Source organism: Phaenicophaeus curvirostris, chromosome 1 (assembly GCF_032191515.1).
Source record: "Phaenicophaeus curvirostris isolate KB17595 chromosome 1, BPBGC_Pcur_1.0, whole genome shotgun sequence".
Classification (NCBI taxonomy): domain Eukaryota; kingdom Metazoa; phylum Chordata; class Aves; order Cuculiformes; family Cuculidae; genus Phaenicophaeus; species Phaenicophaeus curvirostris.
In genome coordinates this window covers 48,371,468-48,389,600 of record NC_091392.1, presented here as the reverse complement: position 1 = coordinate 48,389,600, position 18,133 = coordinate 48,371,468, and the positions used below count along the sequence as shown (strand labels likewise).

Here is an 18,133-nt window from a genome sequence, read left to right as displayed (position 1 = left end):
GTTTCCAGTTCAGATCTAATGGGCCTGGCTCAAAAATAAATATTAAACAGCTCCAAGCGAAGTAAAGTATAACCTTGGGGATTTTTTTTAAAGCAAACACATAATGGAAACACCACTCCACATTTCATGGGTAAAACAGCATGTCACAATAGAGCATGCCAAGAATCACAGCCCCATGGAGAATCCTAACTAAATCTCAAACTGAGGAAGGTCTTCGTTTCCAGAAGAAATCCCTGCAATGCATTCCTGCAAAAAAAACCCAAAGATAATAAAGACAAAATAACATATATTCATTTAATAAGAAGTAGAAGAGCAAGAGTTTATAAATTCAAGCACAAAGACAAACATACATTTTATATTCACCACAGATGCATACCCTCTAAGCAAATAGATATACAAATATTTGCTTGAATACAACTTGAACACAGGATGATAAAAGGCTTCCAAATAAGGGCAAAATGCTACTACTACCTTTGTTGGGGCTTATCACAGAAAGGTGACAGAGTAAAAGTGCTGTGGTCTGAAATATATCAGATATTCTCTGCAATCACTCTGTTCTCTTACTCTAGAACTGCACATTTAACACATTTTAAACATATGGAGTTTCTAAAATGAAAAAACAAAAGTTAATGAAGAGAATAAAAAAAAAGCATGACTCCCTTTCCATCATCTGAATCCAGTTAGCAGAACTTCAGTAAAATGAGGAGTACTAATCCTTTAGTCTGGGGAAATAAATAATTATGTCTTCTCTGACACAGCAGTACCCAAAATAGAAGTATTTATTTTACGAGTGCATACGCATTTACAAATACGGCTTTAAATGAAGCAGTATATGTTATCACTCATTGACGTTCCCACATACAGAGTTGGCCATCTATCTGAATTCTCAAGTGAGACAAAACACTACCAAACTTTCTCACCAGGTATAAATCGGTCTCTCTTTTTTCTAGCATGGTATGTGAAGGGTAACAATGAAGTTACCTCAAAACACTATCAATTTTTAAACATATAGGAGAATATTTCAGTAAAAACAAAATATAGCATGATGTGCTATTATTCAACCATGGGCTGTGACTTAATAAGCCAGAGAACTGGAGAACTACAAGAAACACGTATGTAGTATGCAAATAATTCAATAGGTATACTTCTTTGTTTGAATTCAATACATAGGAATCCACTTGTTTCTACCTCCACCTTTTATTCCCTTCTTCTTTTATCTTTATTAACTAAGTACTGCTTGCTGTCCTGAGGATATGATATCTTAACTGAGGTTCCAAGCTGCTGTGACTATCAAACTATCCACTGTTCTCAGGAAATAGAGGATGAGCAGGAAGAAATTGTGGGTATCCCTAGGTGCACCTCAAGTGAATGCTAATAACCAGCTTTTGCTTCTTATCCCCTCCCCCACTGTAGTCACGTTAAATAAATACTTAAGTCTTCTCATTCTGTTCTACGCTACCAAGCACCTCCACTGCATGTTGTGAAACAAAGACATCACTAAATATTCTTCAGGATAATCCAATGTGGGATTACTTTTTTAATACACTTCAGGTAATTTACCCTTCAAAGAGAAACATAACCTGCTTTCAAACTCTGCTGTTCCAAACAAGAAGATAACAGGCTCAGTTCTCATCTCTAGCTGTTCTTGGTACACCTCAACAGCACAGAGCAGCCAGAAAGATGCCAGACAGGAACAGAGGAGCATCTCCTAGGGGTACTGTTCAGTGGAACTGGGCCAATACATCTGGTTCTTTGCTACCTGTCCCCACCTCACTGAAGAGAAAGCTGCCCTGCAGAGAAGGACTTGGAGGTGCTAGTTGATGAGAAGCTCAACATGAGCCGGCAATGTGTGCCCACAGCCCAGAAGGCTAACCGTATATGGGGCTGCATCAAAAGAAGAGTGGCCAGTGAGTTGAGGGAGGTGATTTTGTCCCTCTATTCCTTTCTTGTGAGACCTCATCTGGAGTAATGTGTCCAGTTCTGGAATCCTCAGCATAACAAGGATATGGAGCTGTTGGAATGGGTCCAAAGGAGGGCTACAAAGATGATCCGAGGGCTGGAGCACCTCCCATACAGAGATAGGCTGAGAGAGTTGGGCTTGTTTAGCCTGGAGAAGAGAAGGCTCTGAGAAGATCTTACAGCAACCTTCCAGTACCTGAAAGGAACCTGCAAGTAAGCTGGAGAGGGACAATTCGTAAAGGCTTGTGGTGACAGCATGAGGGGGAACAGGCATAAACTGGAGAGGGGCAGATTTAGACGAGATATTAGGAAGAATTTCTTCACCATGAGAGTGGTGAGACACTGGAACAGGTTGCCGAGGGAAGTTGTGGATACTCCATCCCTGGAGGTGTTCAAGGCCAGGTTGGATGGAGCCTTGCATAACCTGATCTAGTGGGATGTCCCTGCCCAGGGCAGGGGGGTTGGAACTAGATGATCTTTGAGGTCCCTTCCAACCCTAACTATTCTATGATTCTATCATTCTATGAACGAGAAGGGTGCCCGCGGATGGGGCTGTGTCCAGGGCTCAAGCAGCTGGGCAACCACAGTAGCTGCTATGAAATAGAATAAACTCAATAATGAAACCACCATCTGCAAGGTGGTCAAGAGTCACTCTGGCCATTCCAACAGCTGCAGAGGTCACCCTGTGCAAGTGATATCCTTGGAGAACAGCAGGGAAGGACATGTGAAGACAGTCTGTGCCAGGCTGGACCCTGGAAAAGCACATTTATGCTATGAAGCTGCACCATCTGATAATAATAAAAAAAAAAAATCTGAAGAGGTATCTGCAGTGTGAAAGCACCCCACTGAAAGAATGGAAGAGTCTTGTTAACAGCTATAGACATCTTCATAGAAAATCAAACAGACTAGGTCTTCTAAGAGCACAAATTGGGGTAACTACAAACCATAGAGCCTTTCCTCTACTCTAGCCAGCAAAAAAAAACATGGGAAAAGGCAAAAATAAGAAGCATTTGTGCAAGTTTTCCAAGACAAAAAAATAATAATAATAGGTAAAGGCAAGCCTAAAGGGTGAATGTTACAGACATTTGACTGTCAGAAAAGGAGGGCTTAGACTGACAATAGTTATGAATCTCTGACATGAGTGGTTACCTTTCCACCACTGGCCATAAAAACAAGAACAAACAGGCTAAATTTCTTGTTTCTGCATGAAAAATATGATTAAAACTTACCTAAACCCTGGAGGAAAGTCTGGTCTATAAATAAATAAAATTACACATCACTCTCCTCCCTCACGAACACTGTATCTGTCACTCAACTAGATGTCAACTAAGCCGCCCGCCTCAGTAATCCATTTGCACTGCACAGAGTGCAGTTACTATGGTAGGTATACTGGATAAGGCAGGTTTGACTGACAGATGTTCAGGCTAGTGCAGGAACGTGTTCACCTTTACGCTGTCCTGAGGTGAGATACCTCCTACAGATAATTTGGCACTTCATTTTTGCTTTTATAGCAAGAGCATGACTCTTATGGAAACACGTTAATAGATTCTTGCTACTTCCTTGGATGTCAGATAGCAGAATTCACGTTGATGCCAAGGACAGAGACCTTAACGAATAAGTTAATGGAGTCAAATATGACAGCAGAACATAAGAGGCACAAGACACGAAAAAAAACAGTACAAAAAGCAGACCACAGCTCCATTGTTCAGCTTTACTATAAGTTACATTATAACAGTACATACTACTAAGCATATACTCCTAAGTACGTGAAAGGAAAATGGAGTCTTTACTCCATCGCCCTCCTTCCCCTGCTTGTAAAGTGAGAAATGGAAGCAACTTCACACTACTCTCCTCTGAGCAAATGGTAGAGAAGGAGTGGAAAAGTACTGAGTTTCAAACTTGTCTTTCTTTTCAGCAGTCAGAAGAGACCTCAGAAAAAATAATGCTCCTGAAGGCATGGAATTGCAGTCAAGCCCCTGGCCTGATGCTTTTCAGAACTGCAACCACAGGTGCTGCCTCTCCCTCTGCTCATTGTTGCTGCAAGCAAGCCATACACCTGCAAATTAGCCATAAATAAACAATTCACACTTTTTTGACAGTCTTCTTGCTACTACATAGAAAGTTCTGTACACCACTGCCACAAGATACTTAGAGGTGATCTTCCTAAGCAAAACAAAAACGAAACGTATTCCCAAACTCAACTCATTTAACTCATTAATATTATTTACAGAGTGCAGCTTAGAGGTTACGTTAATATAATAAATACCACATTTAAATACTGCAGGTACTACAAGTGCTGACGGAGTGCATTTTTTAAAGGACTAAGCACAATACATGTACAATGTTTTACTAGTGCATTCGACTTGCAAATTCAAACAGAAATCAATAACAGCAGATTGCAAGTTTGCAATTTATTTTTTTAACAGATTCCCTGGTGTATTCAGTTTAGCATGGATGCTGATCACATAGATTTTTGTTTGTTTGTAGCATATTTTGTAGCTATAGTATTTAAAAATTAATAAACTAAAAGTCATTTTCAATATACAAACCTGAAACAGAATAAGTAAACAAATATTGATGCAGTGAATCTGAAAAAGCTACGATTTCTTTGGATTACTAACGTAGTATATTACTGTTTCCCACTTACCTAAAAAAATTCACAACAGTAAGGACAAAATTGGGTAAAAGGGACTTGCATAAACAGCCTTCCTGTTCCAACAACAGAGAAAATTTCATAAAACCCAAAGAAAGCACAGACACATATATTCATGTTCATATGTCTGTGTGCTTTTCTAGCTCAATGTAACTGCATACCTACCACTACACTCTCTGTAACACGGATCCTACTTTTAATTGTTTGATGAAAGCTATTTGAGGGAAGGCAAGCATGGAACATTTGTAATAAAGAACAAAAAAATGAACGAGCGTCACTATATCACTATCGGAGCAACATTACAGGGCATGTAGAGATTAAACATTACAAGTCAGCATCACACCAGGCTTCAGAAATATGCCCAGTGCTTTCCACATCAGCTGCTATCTGTTTATCAGAAACAAGTGTGGCCTCCCAGTGGTAAGTGGTGGGCTAACAAAAGTTACTTTTCAGGTATGGTGGGCTTACAAAGTAGAGCTCATACAGGTTGCAGAGGAAGGAAACCTAATTTTAATTGAGGAGTAATTCTACTTTTGATAGCTAAATCATTCTTCCGCAACCAATTTTCTCACCCCCAAAGAATTATCTGGTGTATAATTGCTTCAATACTGATTAATAAATAATAACTGATGGAGAGACTTTGCTGGTAGTTAATAACGAGCAGCTGAATAGAGGGCCTAAGGCAGAGCCTCAGGCCTTTAACCTAGGTAGTCATTAACTGACAGAAAATGCCTGGTCTTGAGGTCATTACCGCTATTATGTAAAAATATTAATACATTTTTCAAATACAGAATGATTTTCTAAAAGCTACAGGCTGAACTGCACTATAAGTGCAGTGTTATTTTAGAGAGAGAACTGATGTTATTGGTTTTTTTCCAGCAACTAACAAGTGATAGAATCCACTCGGGAAAAAGTTATCCTAAGCAGTTGTTCAACCTGATTTTTTTTTTTTTTAAACTTTCATTAAAAGTCAGCTCTTCAGCCTCCTCAGATGGATCACCACACTGCAGATGAGGGAATGCCCAGCCCAGCTCTCCAGCACCTCATGGAATGCTGGAAGCACTACGCTACCTCCAGTCATCTTGTCTTAAGGACGAGTATAAAACTACACTCCCATAGTGCTAACCCTAAACTAACATGAGCTGTCGAACATGCATTGATTCTGACCTAAGTCTGATTATGTGCTGCTGTTCACTAGCCCTTGCTGAGCAAAAAAAGACAAAATTCACTTGTGAAGATTTGAGTGACTATTATTATGAGATCCCATTTTTGAGACCACTGTCTTTTGTGTGTCATGCTGAGCCAAACTCAGTGAGCCACCCAAATACATGACTAAGGGAATTCAGTGCTAGGACATCTATGCAGCCTCTCTGCAAGCCAGAGAGCACTATGGAAACAGTAACCATCTTTATTTTCCTTTAGAGAGATTATTACAGCTCCTCCTCATGGGACAGGACAAGATTTAACTGTACTGTAAAGTACTGAAATAAGATCTTTACTAACCAGGAGCCCATGATCACTAGTTACATCTTAAGATAAAATAGTAACAAAACACAAGCAGTGCAATAAAGGTTGGCCTTATTGTAGTATGACTCAAGATCTTTCCTAGCCTCAAGGTCTTTTTCTGTATCATGACAAATTACTCAGCACTGATGACTCTACAGTAATCTTTAATATAACTGAAACCAAGATCATCTTTAATATAACTGAAACCTGCAGAGGTCTCTTCAAAATGTAATGCAAATGGATTCAGCCAGTCAGTGGAAGTCCTAGCAGCTGACCAGGATGTGGCCAGGTCCAAACACTACCAGTCCTGCAACGTGTGGAACAGGAGTAGCAAAAGTGAAACCATGTAAAATTCTTCCTTCAGCATTGCCTTCCATCAGCATTCCTCCTCCCACTCTCCACCACACAGTCAGATAGCCACTTTCTTCCACTGCCGCTCACTCCCATCTGCTCTGTCACTGCCTGCACTTGCTCTTCTAAAGTCTGCACCCACAAATCCTCCTGACTCGACTCCTTTCCATACACTCTCTTTTTTGCTTTTTAGCAGATACTCCCCTGAGAAAAGGAAAGCACTTTAAAGCTGCCAGTTTGACACTTTATTTCCATACCTATCTCTACACCCCATCCACAACAAAAGAGAAGATCAGTCTCCCTGAAACATCTCCTTCCAGCAATGCATTCATCTTCACTGATACACCCTGCTTTCTCCCTGAGTACTCACTGCTTCCACTGACTGAAAACAGAAAGAATTAGCAGGGCAAAAAAGAAATAACACAATTAGTTTCCATGTCCACCTGACAAAGCAATGAGAAACAGAGAGTTTTGAGAATATAAGTAAAACTAAACACAAAGTACAGAAAAATAAATCTAGACTAGGGTAAGAATAAACAATAGTAGAAAAAGGCTTGGTGGATTGAAAGTACAGATCAAGGCAATGAAGGAAAGAGACACACAGATGATGTGACAGACATTACAATCCAGCCAGCAGTATTTTGCTTTAGGAATTACTGACAAAAAACATACATAAGAAGTACGATTATGAAACACAACATATCACTAGAGGCAAGCAAGGATGTGCAGCTAAGTGGAGTTCTCTGGATTATTGTACTGTGCAAAGATGACAGTACACAGATCCCATGAATTTCACCAACTACAGCTGGCACAACTGCTAGAGCCATATAAAGCCTGCTCTTAAGGGTACCCCTCCTTTATCAATATACCATTACTTCTAGCAGGACCCATAGATGACTGCACCACAGTCCTTTCCACAGCAAAGGCAAAGGCAGTTGCAGTGATTCCCTGTAATTCTAGATGACTCTGAACAACGTATTAAATATCTGTAATGCATATAAAAAGTCAACTCTGCTTTTAAATTACTTGCTCTGAAGGGATACTGATCAGACCCAGACTAAAGAGCTATGCTAATGATTTATACTCACTGAGCTGTGCTTCTAAAAAAGCGCTGCTTGCCATAATTCCCCTTTCCAAATTAATTTTAGTGTATGAAATATAGTACATATTAGCGTCTGCAAGAATTACATAGGATATATCAAAATTACTATTTTGATTGGCTACCTAAGCTTTCCAAAACTCAGTTTCTGCTTATAACTTGATTTGTATTGAATCTCATGCTTAAGTTAAAATTACTTTTGAAGTCCATGTCAATCTTTGTGAAAACCTGAACTGATAACAGCTAGCCACTTTCGAGGAACAAACCTACTTTTAATCTCAGTGTTGCTTCTATTCCTCAGGGAGTTTATCTACCCTTGACCATAGCACTTTAGCAAGACAGGTCAGCTAGAAGATATATGAGATTTTAATCACTATTATGCCACCAGAATGTGAAAGGACAGCCTTCTCCTCCAAGTGTTTTGTGAATCTCATGCTCAGGTTAAAATTACTTTTGAAGTCCATGTCAATCTTTTGTTTACACATCTACATTCATTGCCAAGGATATGGGAGCAAGTAAATTGTAGCGAAAAACTGGTTTCAGAGGAAAGCAAGATGTTTAGAATTGCGTATGCCAGGATTCAGTCATTTCAAATTTCCCCAGTAAGGTCCATGAACTCCTGGTACTGCAATACAAAAGACTCAAAAGATGGATTACTTCAGCAATTCAGCTCTGAAATGAAGTTTGCCATGAGTTCACACCAAAAGAGACAATCTTTCAACAAAACTGAACAAGAACTAAAGATGATCAGATCACAAATGGACTGAAAAATAGCAAGATATATTTTACCAATAACTCTGTGTAAACTATTTTGGTATTGCTGGGCATTAATATACGTCTGTGATAGGGGCGTTATAAAAAAAACAAGTTCTAAAACTCTAGACTAACCAAACAATTTCATGGAATAACAGAGACTATCTTAATCTATGTAAGCATTTGTTCTTCAAGTCTTCACTAAGATTACCCACTGATTTGCATAATTGCTGGCAAAAGTTCTGTACAGTAGTACAGGCGAGGCAGTGGAGTATACATATGTACATTCTGCGTGTGCTGAACCAACAGACACAAGCCTAACTGTCAAGCTCTAGCAGCCACAAGTTCCTAACAAATTAATACCTGGATTTCTCCTTGGACTCCTCTTAAACCTAAAGTCTTGAGAACAGTTTTGCCAAACAGGGGAACAGCAGAAAGTTATCAATTATCATCTATAAGGCATGAGTATGTCCATGCCTACAGGGTATCAAACCTGCTCAAGCAGATGAAGTCTACCATATAGGAGCTCTGAATAACACTAGAAGAAAATTAGATTCTCCTTGAGTTAAAGAGGAAGTAGTAGGCTCTATCTTTCAAACTGATGGTCCTCAGGTCCACCTCCAATGTATTTGCTTATACTGATGTTGGCATCTACTGCTTGCAGCTTTTTCTCAGATGAGTCTAGGATGTTTCAAAGTGAGAGAATAGGGTAGTATTATGTAGGAGAAACTTATAAGTGTTACACTGTATCAGAGCACAAGGAACAGGAGACCTACCTATTAAAGCATATACCAAAAACTTCTGTCTTATTAAGACTAAAGCAGAATCTCAAGTATCCAGTGTCTAAAGCTGAAAAATACCACACCAGTCTTAGTTTAAGACCAAATCCTTCAGCAGGTGGACTACATTACAATGAAAATCAGCAACTCCTACCTGGATAGAAGTCTGTTCCAGGACTGGTTGATAGGGAGTAAGAAATAGCCTAATATCTCACCCTGTTCTACCAAGCCAGTGACTATTACAACAGCCAGAGGCAACCAGTTACCAAGAGCAATCTTTTTTGTCCAGATAATTAATCTGCTAGTAGCAATGCTAAGAACCAGGCACCCACCTCTCCCTCCTTATTTCTTTGTCCTGGTACTTGTGAGATCCTTTCCTAAATTAACTCAACTCACTGAACTGACAGAGAAACAACTGAGGGGAAGGGGTGAGGGGAACAATCAAACAAACAAAAAAGCCCAACAACAAACCCAAAGGCTTTCAGCCATTGCAGGCAACCACTAGGATTGCAAGCATGGCCTCAGTAGTCTCCATATCCTTATGCTTGTAGGATAAAGCACCTCAGAGAACCACTTCCTAGCTATGCTTCCTTATCCTCTTTCACAAGGCCAGAGGGGAGCATCAGAATCTGCTGCCCAAGGTATGAAAGGGCTGGAGAAGAGTGAAATGTCCCCGACAGTTCTACCCAGCTAGTCCCAGTGACAGAAAACAAGACTTATTTCCTGATCACTTCAGTGCGGCCTCAATGAGGGATGGCAAAGCAAAGGACTGTCCTGGGTCCACTCTCCCTCATCTACAACACAGAACAGAACCTATACTAGGGCTCTGGCAGTCACACAAAAAGCTGAATTAGGGAACTGATTCGGTCAACAACTCAACAAATTTTCTTTTTTTTTTTAGGTCCATTTTTAGACAGATCATACAGCTGTGCAGAGCTGAGGGCTGGCAGAAGAAAGGTAAAGAAAACCTTTGTCTCAGAGAAGGTGAGACGAGCCCCCTTCACAGCAGCTCAGAGCTTAGGCCAGATAAAAGTGGATATGGAGGTGTTTCCTGACCTTATGAGCTACAGAAGGGAGACCTCAGACCTTCTTCATGCCCCCAGGCTACAGCACAGTTATAGAGCATTTGCAGAAGTATAAAGTAAATACTTCCTTTGCTCAGCTACACAGTTTAAACTGCTGCTTAGCTCACTGCTTCCAAAACTAGCCTTGCTTTGTTATTCATAGTAACTAAGAAGGAAGGGTTTCCCTGTAAGTTCACCTGAAAAATCAAGATGACAGCATCGTGAAATATTCTGTTAAGCTGACAGCATTTTTCATGTATGTTTTGGCTTGTTATACAGTTCTGAGCTTGATGTTTGTAAACAAAAACAAAACTGACATAAATATTTTCTTCTTTTTTTTTCCCTTTTCATGGCGTAACTCCTGGAAACAACAGCTCCAGAAAGCTAGTGCTTCCATCAACCTGGACCTCAACAGGAAGCTGATAGGTTGTGGAGTTCGGCTCCAGTGCAAGAGATTTAAGACAGGAATTACTTATCAGCCATCTGAGTTAGCACACAGCACACCAAGGGATATGTCAGTCCTGAAAGGAGGAGACTGGAAACCCTGCCAATATTACTTCCTTTTAATAAACAGTCCCACAAACACCGGCATTGAAAAGGCTACAGGAAAAAACAAGAGAAAATTTCCCGAGAAAATTTCCCAAGAAAATCCAAGTGAAGTGAAATGGCATATTAAAAGCTGAGAATGTCACCAGGCAACAACACCTACTAATCTAACCAATTACAGAAAGTATCAAATAAACCAGAAATGTTAGACAAACCTTCAGAAAAAAACCCAAACAATACACACTACCGTTAAATAAACTGTCAAATTTTAGGAATGCTAATCATGAAAATATTTTAAGTATTTGATGTTATGATCCCTTACAAAAAGTGAGGGTTTTCAAAATAACAAAATGTATTTGATACAACATTAGAAATACTTACAATTACTCCACTTCTGGTGACAGTTTCCCGGTATGTAAAATTGCACACTGCCCAAGCTAGGTAATACGTGGACATGAGAGGAGTCTGTGAAAAGTGATCTGTAACCCATCCATCTTCTTCAAAAACAGAAGTTTCAACTGGCATGTTGGACAAAGATAAGTAAGTTGCTTGATGTCTGATGCTGATCTTGAAAGTGGCCTTGTAGATGGGCTCGTCAAAGCAAGGAAGAGCTTTTCTAGCATGAGTAGGAGAAAACTGCGTAACACCAAGAAACCTGCAAAAGCAGCAAACAAAAACCAAAGTGATTACCAACTGTGCACAGCACTTGATTCATGCACATACCAAATAAAGACACTGCTTGACTAGTGTGGTTTAAGGAGGAGAAGGGCAGGGACAAATTGTACAAGTATACAATGTTTCAACACTCCCTTATCACTTTCTTACTACCTGTACCACAACGCAATAGATAAGAGTAATGGTCTATAAATTTCTTACAAATTTGCAGCCACCACACTAATTTTAAATAATCACTTGCCTCACACCAGACTTCAGGTTCTAGCAGCATTTTTGTTCATCAATACATGAAAATAAGTTAGTCAATATTGGTTATGCTATGTAAAACAATTACACAGAGTTCAGAGTAGGATTTAACAGCCTTTAGGGAGTTCATTCTGCACCGAGTCGTTGACAAGATACTTTGCCTTTCTTTGGACACAAGAACTTATGATCACATAGCGCACTCAAGAGGGTCACTGCTTTCCACTGCCAATCTGGAATCCCCAACATAAGTAGGATATAGAATGGGTCCAGAGGAGGCCACAAAGATGATCAGAAGGCCGAAGCATCTCTGCTATGAGGACAGGCTATGAGAGTTGGGATTGCTCAGCCCGGAGAAGGTTCCAGAGAGGCCCAATAACAGCGATCCAGAACCTGAAGGAGGCCTACAAGAAAGCAGGGGAGGGACTTTTTACAAAAGCATGTGGTGACAGGATGAGGAGGAATGCCTTAATTTAAAGGCATTTCAGTTTAGGAAGGGGGAAGATTTAGATGGAATATTGGGAAGAAATTCTTCATAATGAGGATGGTGAGATACTGGAACCGGTTGTTCAGAGAAGTTGTGGTTGTACCCTCCATGGAAGTGTTCAGGGCCAGGTTGGATGAGGCTTTGGGCAGCCTGGTCTAGTGGGAGGTGTCCCTGCCCACGGCAGAGTGGTTGGAACTAGATGATCACTAAGGCCCCTTCAAATCCAACCATTCCATGATTTCTATGATTCTGTGATTACTTCTATACTGATTACATGCAGGTCTGAGACACGCAGACAGCACTACTGTGACTATGCAAGTCCAAAAAAAACATTGCGTGAGCTTAGGAGAATTACCAATACGAGCAAATGATTAAACAAGCAGAGAATAGTTCACCATTCTTCTAACCATGCTTTTCTTTTCTGGTGTATTTCATACAGAACAAATTGACATCCTCATTTAATGGATTAAATTATGAAAAGATCTCTGAAGGAGGACAAGATGTTTATTATATCATTGTATAGAATGGGAAGGCTTCAGTTTGACAATAGAATCTATACCTGTTTTCTTTGTAACTAAAGGATTTTTAATCCAGATAGAGAATAGGAACCTTTCTGGATAAATACTTAGATTTACACATTTGGAGAAAACCCATATGCAATGATCTCTATGCAGAATCAAGAAGCTACAGCTTAAAGGTTGCATTAGGGAATGAGGTAAGAATATTTACTGGAGGCATGCAGGATGAGAAAATTATGAGCCAACTACACAACTGTAAAGGCAGGCTTTTAGTGTGGTATTGATTCACGTCTCACTGTCCAAAGTTTCATCAGTAGAAATAACCATTTTAGAAATCAGGTGAACGTTTATCAGAATTTTAGAGGTTGATTAATCACCTGTTATTCCTCTAGGGGAAGAGGATGGGTGAGTAGATTTGATATAATGAAAATGCTGGCACCTATTATTAATCAGCGTATAAACATTATTCTGAAATATGATATTCTTTAATGCTGAGGAAGAAAAAAAGAGTAGGTAGCCCATAAGGAAAAGATTTAATTAACTTTTTAAAAAATGTCCTGCATTTTATTCATATTTTGGAGCACTATTTTATGTAAAAAAAAATTAACTTCTTGAAATGCTACATGTTTTTATTTTGCTGCAGTGTATCCACACCTCATAGAACTAGATATGTTTTATGATGACGTTATTACCTCTTTCAAAAGTTTAGTTTTTTAAAAATTTGTCAAATTCTTCCACCACTGAAGCAGTTACCATTGGTCTTTCACCTAAATTAAAAAGCCTTATTTGGCTAGTAATTATTGAAAAAAAATATTCACATTGCATTTTTCTTGTCTCACTATAAAACATGGGATTACTAGAAACATATATCTGCATGAGGTTGCCAAATACTAGGTAAAAAGTTGGTGGCAGGTATTCCAGTGTTAATCCAAAAATATTCCATATTATCAGTGGATTTGTACTAGTGCAACAAAGCCAAATCAGCCAATTAAATGAAGCAAAGCAACTTAATTTATATGCCAAGTATTTCAAGTGGACCTGATTCTGCATTCTAGGCACATTCTAAAGAGCTACAGACATCAACAGAAGCTTCAAGTGAGCACGGAAAACTGTACTGGCCTGTTATTAATACGGCAAGAGTGATGAACTTTCCTCTGCAATTAACAATTTTAATGAGCTCAGGCACACATATAAATGCATACTTAGGGAATAGTGTGTATATTCTGACACTTTCTAAATAAAGAAGTGGGTTTCTTCCTCACTTCTCAGAGATACTTCTAGTATTTGTTGTAGTTTTGGACGTTGAAAAAATCCCTTCACCAGACTAACAGAAAACTGCACCTTCTCTACTCCTACAGACAGGCAGACAGATACATCCACGTACACATAACTATGTAAACCCTGGGCAGTCAATTTTTCATACTAAAAATACAACAGTGTATACTTACAACAGGTACATTACTATCAAGCATCAATTTGCTTCTTGGGCCATAAAGCAAAACAAACAAGACTTAAACACTACTTCCGCAAGACTAAACCCTTACACATTTAAGAAAAAAAAAAAACCAAAACACCAAAACATTGCCTGTGTTGATCTATTTTCCTCTGTGTTAGGAGGTAAAATCAAGCATAACTACTATAACATGCCAAAAGTGAAGAGCAGGCTGAGGATTTCACCCACCTCTCCACACAACTCTCTGGGCATTGACATTTTTATCTCCAGTTCCCCCAAATATCACCATAAAAAGTTCTACTTCTGGAAATGACAGCCTTGCAGCCTGTCTTCTCAGCATACCCACGGCAGTAATTTGCAGGTGCTTTAATTCCACCTCATCTATTAAAGGAAGACATGTGTTTCCTCAACAATCTATCTATTTTGACATCTTAGTTGTTACAAGATGGAAGAATGTGTCTGTTTGTTTTGTCTGCATGATATAAGAAAGTTTTTTTCCTTTTCATTTATGCCACAGTTTGATGTTCATTTAAATTACGCGTGCATATTCTTACAGTACTCAAGAGTGGCTCTGTATTAAATGCCTGCTGATGACTGCCAGTAAATTCTGGCACATATTGCAAAGTAAATGTGTGGCCTATCACTTGCATTTCACATTTCAATTAAAGCAGCAAAGATTTCTGTGCGAGAATAAATACTTTTATGCACCTATCAACATTTCAGACTGATTTATGACTTTCACCTGTGAAGACCACAGAAAATGAACTATCTTTATGAAAAAAATTTATGAAGAGAAGGCATTACTAGGTTTGTGAAGCCTCACAGTTAGCCAGTTATTCACTCCTCATGTACCAGAAAAGTGAAAAATGATGGTGTAGACCCTTTTATAGCAACTGCTACTCCAACGATATTGCTGTATTTTAATCAAATATAAAGATGTCAAAAAGCTAAAGTCCTACTGGAGCATCAAGGTCCCTCACAGCATGAGAGAACTCTGTCTATCACTGTAGAAACCACCCATGTTTAAGGACTACAAATGGTTATATGCATTACATTAAAAATTGGTTATAAATCGAAATGCAAATTGCCATACTGCAAGAGCACACTCTGAACAAAGAAAAATGTGTATTATTTACTTTATACTGTAGCAAGTCGTTAAGCCTGTGACAGCTGAAAAGGAAAAATGCCACTTCTTTTAAACACCTGATACTAAAGAACCTGGTTACAGTTTTTAAAAACATCATTTTACTGAAAGAGATGAGCTGACATAAAGAACAAATGCCACTGACTTCAATATAACAATGTCACCTTACACAAGGTAAGGATCTCGCCCAATATGACTATATTCAAGTGCATTAAAACAAAGCAACTTTCATCTGAAGTTACACAAAGTGTACTAGGGAACACATTTTACTATCACCTTTCACTCTATGTCTTAAGCTAGCCTGATGATTCAAAAATTGAGCCTTTTTTTATTGTTCTTTTTGTTTTTAAATCATAACTAGGGCAGCAGTATTTAAGTGGAATAGGTAACTTTGGAGAAACGTTGCTGCAACACCAAGTTGACAGTTCAGTTATTTCCATTCAAAGTCTAAATGCACAAGAATAATAACTGCTTAAATACTTCCTTGGTTTTTTGAAGTGAATTATACCCCCGGCTGTCAACACTACTTTGTCTTCTGACTTGCCCATTTCCATACAGGTCTGCATAAACTCCCTATTACCCCAGTCATTCACTCCTCAGTGATAAAAGCCATTTTATCTATGTATCTTCCCACATCTGTGCTTTTCCAAATTTCCATTCCATTTCACTGTGGTGACACACCACAAACTTGATCTCAGTCCTGCTTGCAGGTCTAACATCGGGCTGTTTAAAATTGCCAGCAATCATAGAAATAAAAACATGTTTTAATACGAGGGCTGTTGATTTAATTGATTTGGTGAGTGCTCTTTTTCTGTCCAACTCACTTTCTTTTTTTTCCCAATTCTTCCACCTATAAACTTTTCTCTTCGCAGTACGAAGCAGTAAGACTCAGGAAGAGAAAAATCTGTCACTGTACAGATGTTTCAAGGAAGGAGAGTGTAAAACGCAACTAGTCCTAAAATTATAAGCAACGCCAGAACTATCAAGAAGCCCACCCCATCCTTCTTTTTCTATTACAAAGCTCGAGAGTGGCTAGAAAACTACTTTAAAGACAGAACCTCTGTGGCTCCCTGAGCTGGGGCCTCCACAGGGACCCTTCCTAGGGTAACAAGGGCTTTGACGGGGACTCCGGGGTGCACTAAAAGCAATAAACACAGAACGAGATGGAATCTCGCTCTGCACGAAGGCAGCGACAAGTGACCGGGTTTGCCCCGTCGCTGGCTGAAAAGCTGCAGCGATTCAGTTGCAGCAGGTGGCGTAAACGCATTCGCGCTGAGCGAAACCACATCCCAGCACCTTTCCCTTCAAATAACGAAATAAAAAAAAAAAAAAAGCAGAACAGCAGCGAAGTTCAGCTCCCCCGCCCGCAGGGCCCTGTCACACGGGGACGCGGGGCGGCCGGACGCGGCGGCGCTTGTTAAACAGAGCCGGCTGGTTAAATCCCCTCCGGGGATCGCCCCGACAGGGTCGGCGCGGGCGCTGCGTGTCACCCGTCACCCCCCTCCCCGCCCCACGCCACCCCGGGTCGGGGCCGCCCGCCGTCCCGGGAGCCACGAGGGGCCCGAGGGCGGCCCCGGCCCCTCCGCCGCGTCACCCGCCCGGCGGCCCGCGGGGTCCTAGCGCCGCCCCGCAACTTCGGCCCGAGTTGGAGTGGCGGCGGCGCGGCCGCTCCGCTACCTTCTCTCTCCGTGGAGGACGTAGGAGCTGCGGAAGAAGCCCAGCAGCTCGTTCTCGATGAGGGCGTTGTAGATGATCTTGAGGTTGTAACTTCTCTGCACCTCCAGGCTGCGGTTGAGGACGACGACGAAGACCTGGGTCTGGGGGTAGAGGAAGGAGCGGGCGACCTGCACGCCGCCGGCCAGCTTGTCCTCGGCCACGCGGACCGCCTCGATGTGCATGCGGTGGGCGTGCAGCACGACGTAGCGGCTGGCGTTGAGCACCTCCAGCTGCACGTTCACCTCGCCGCTGAAGGTGAAGTTCTCCATGAAGACGCTCAGCATCAGGTTGTAGTGCAGCGGCCGCAGGTGCCTCGGCAGCCGCGGCCGGGCCCAGGGCGGCAGCTCCCGCCGCCGCTGCCACTCCTCCTCCTCCTCCTCGTCCTCCCGTCCCTCGGCCGGCACCGCCGCCTCGCCGCCCCGCGCCTCCTCCTCGTGCTCCGGGCGGCCGGGGGGCTGCCCCGCTCCGGGCGGCTGCCGGGCCGCCCCCGGGAAGCTCCCGTTACCGCCGTCGGCGGCGGCGGCGCCGCACTCCTCGAAGCGGACGCTGAGCAGCACGGCGATCGCGGTCACCGCCAGCAGCGCCAGGACGGAGACGGCGAAGACCAGCACCAGGCGCTTGTGCACGGCGACTTGCCGCTCCGTGGTGCGGGGTCTCGGCCCCGCCGCCTCGGCCCAGGGGCCCGGCGGCAGCCCCCGGCTGCCGTTCCGCAGGGCGGCCTCCTCCTCGATCATCATGGGGGCGACGGGCGGGCGCTTCTCCCGCTTCTCCTCCGAAGCCATCACGGCAGCGCCGCCTCCCGCGGGGCCGCCGCCCCCCGAGGGGGCCCCGAAGGCATGGGGAGCGCTTCGAGGCGGCGGGGCGCTCGGCGGGGGTTGGGGGGCGCCGGAGCGGGGGGTGGGACACGCGTGAGCCCGCCGCGCCGCCTCTCACTTGCCGGCGAGCCGCATGGCCCCCGGCGGCCCCGGCGGGACGGGGCGGGCGCCCCCCGGGCAACTCGCGCGGCTCCCGCGGGCCGCTCCGGCACACGACGGGGAGGGCGCCGCCGCCCCGGCCCCCCGCTAGCGCCGCCGCCCGCAGGGAGCTCGCCTCCCCCCGCGCCCCGAGCCGCCGGGGACGGGGTCGAGCTCCGTGCGCGGCGCCGGCAGCGCCCGAGCCATGCGGGGGCTCGCCCGGCACCGGACGGC

The 18,133-nt window shown here is 42.5% G+C and overlaps 1 protein-coding gene across 1 annotated transcript in view; it reads right to left on the bottom strand.

Moving 5' to 3' along the window:
• The window catches only part of TRHDE (thyrotropin releasing hormone degrading enzyme), a 211,055-nt gene extending 193,274 nt beyond the window's left edge, over nt 1-17,781 (bottom strand). The window contains exons 1-2 of the mRNA XM_069857490.1: nt 16,908-17,781; nt 11,092-11,365 (exon numbers count right to left, since the gene is read on the bottom strand). Coding sequence (XP_069713591.1) covers nt 11,092-11,365; nt 16,908-17,728 — 1,095 coding nt within the window. The 5' untranslated portion in view covers nt 17,729-17,781. The remainder of the gene's footprint in view (nt 1-11,091; nt 11,366-16,907) is intronic.
• Nucleotides 17,782-18,133: the final 352 nt, after the last annotated feature.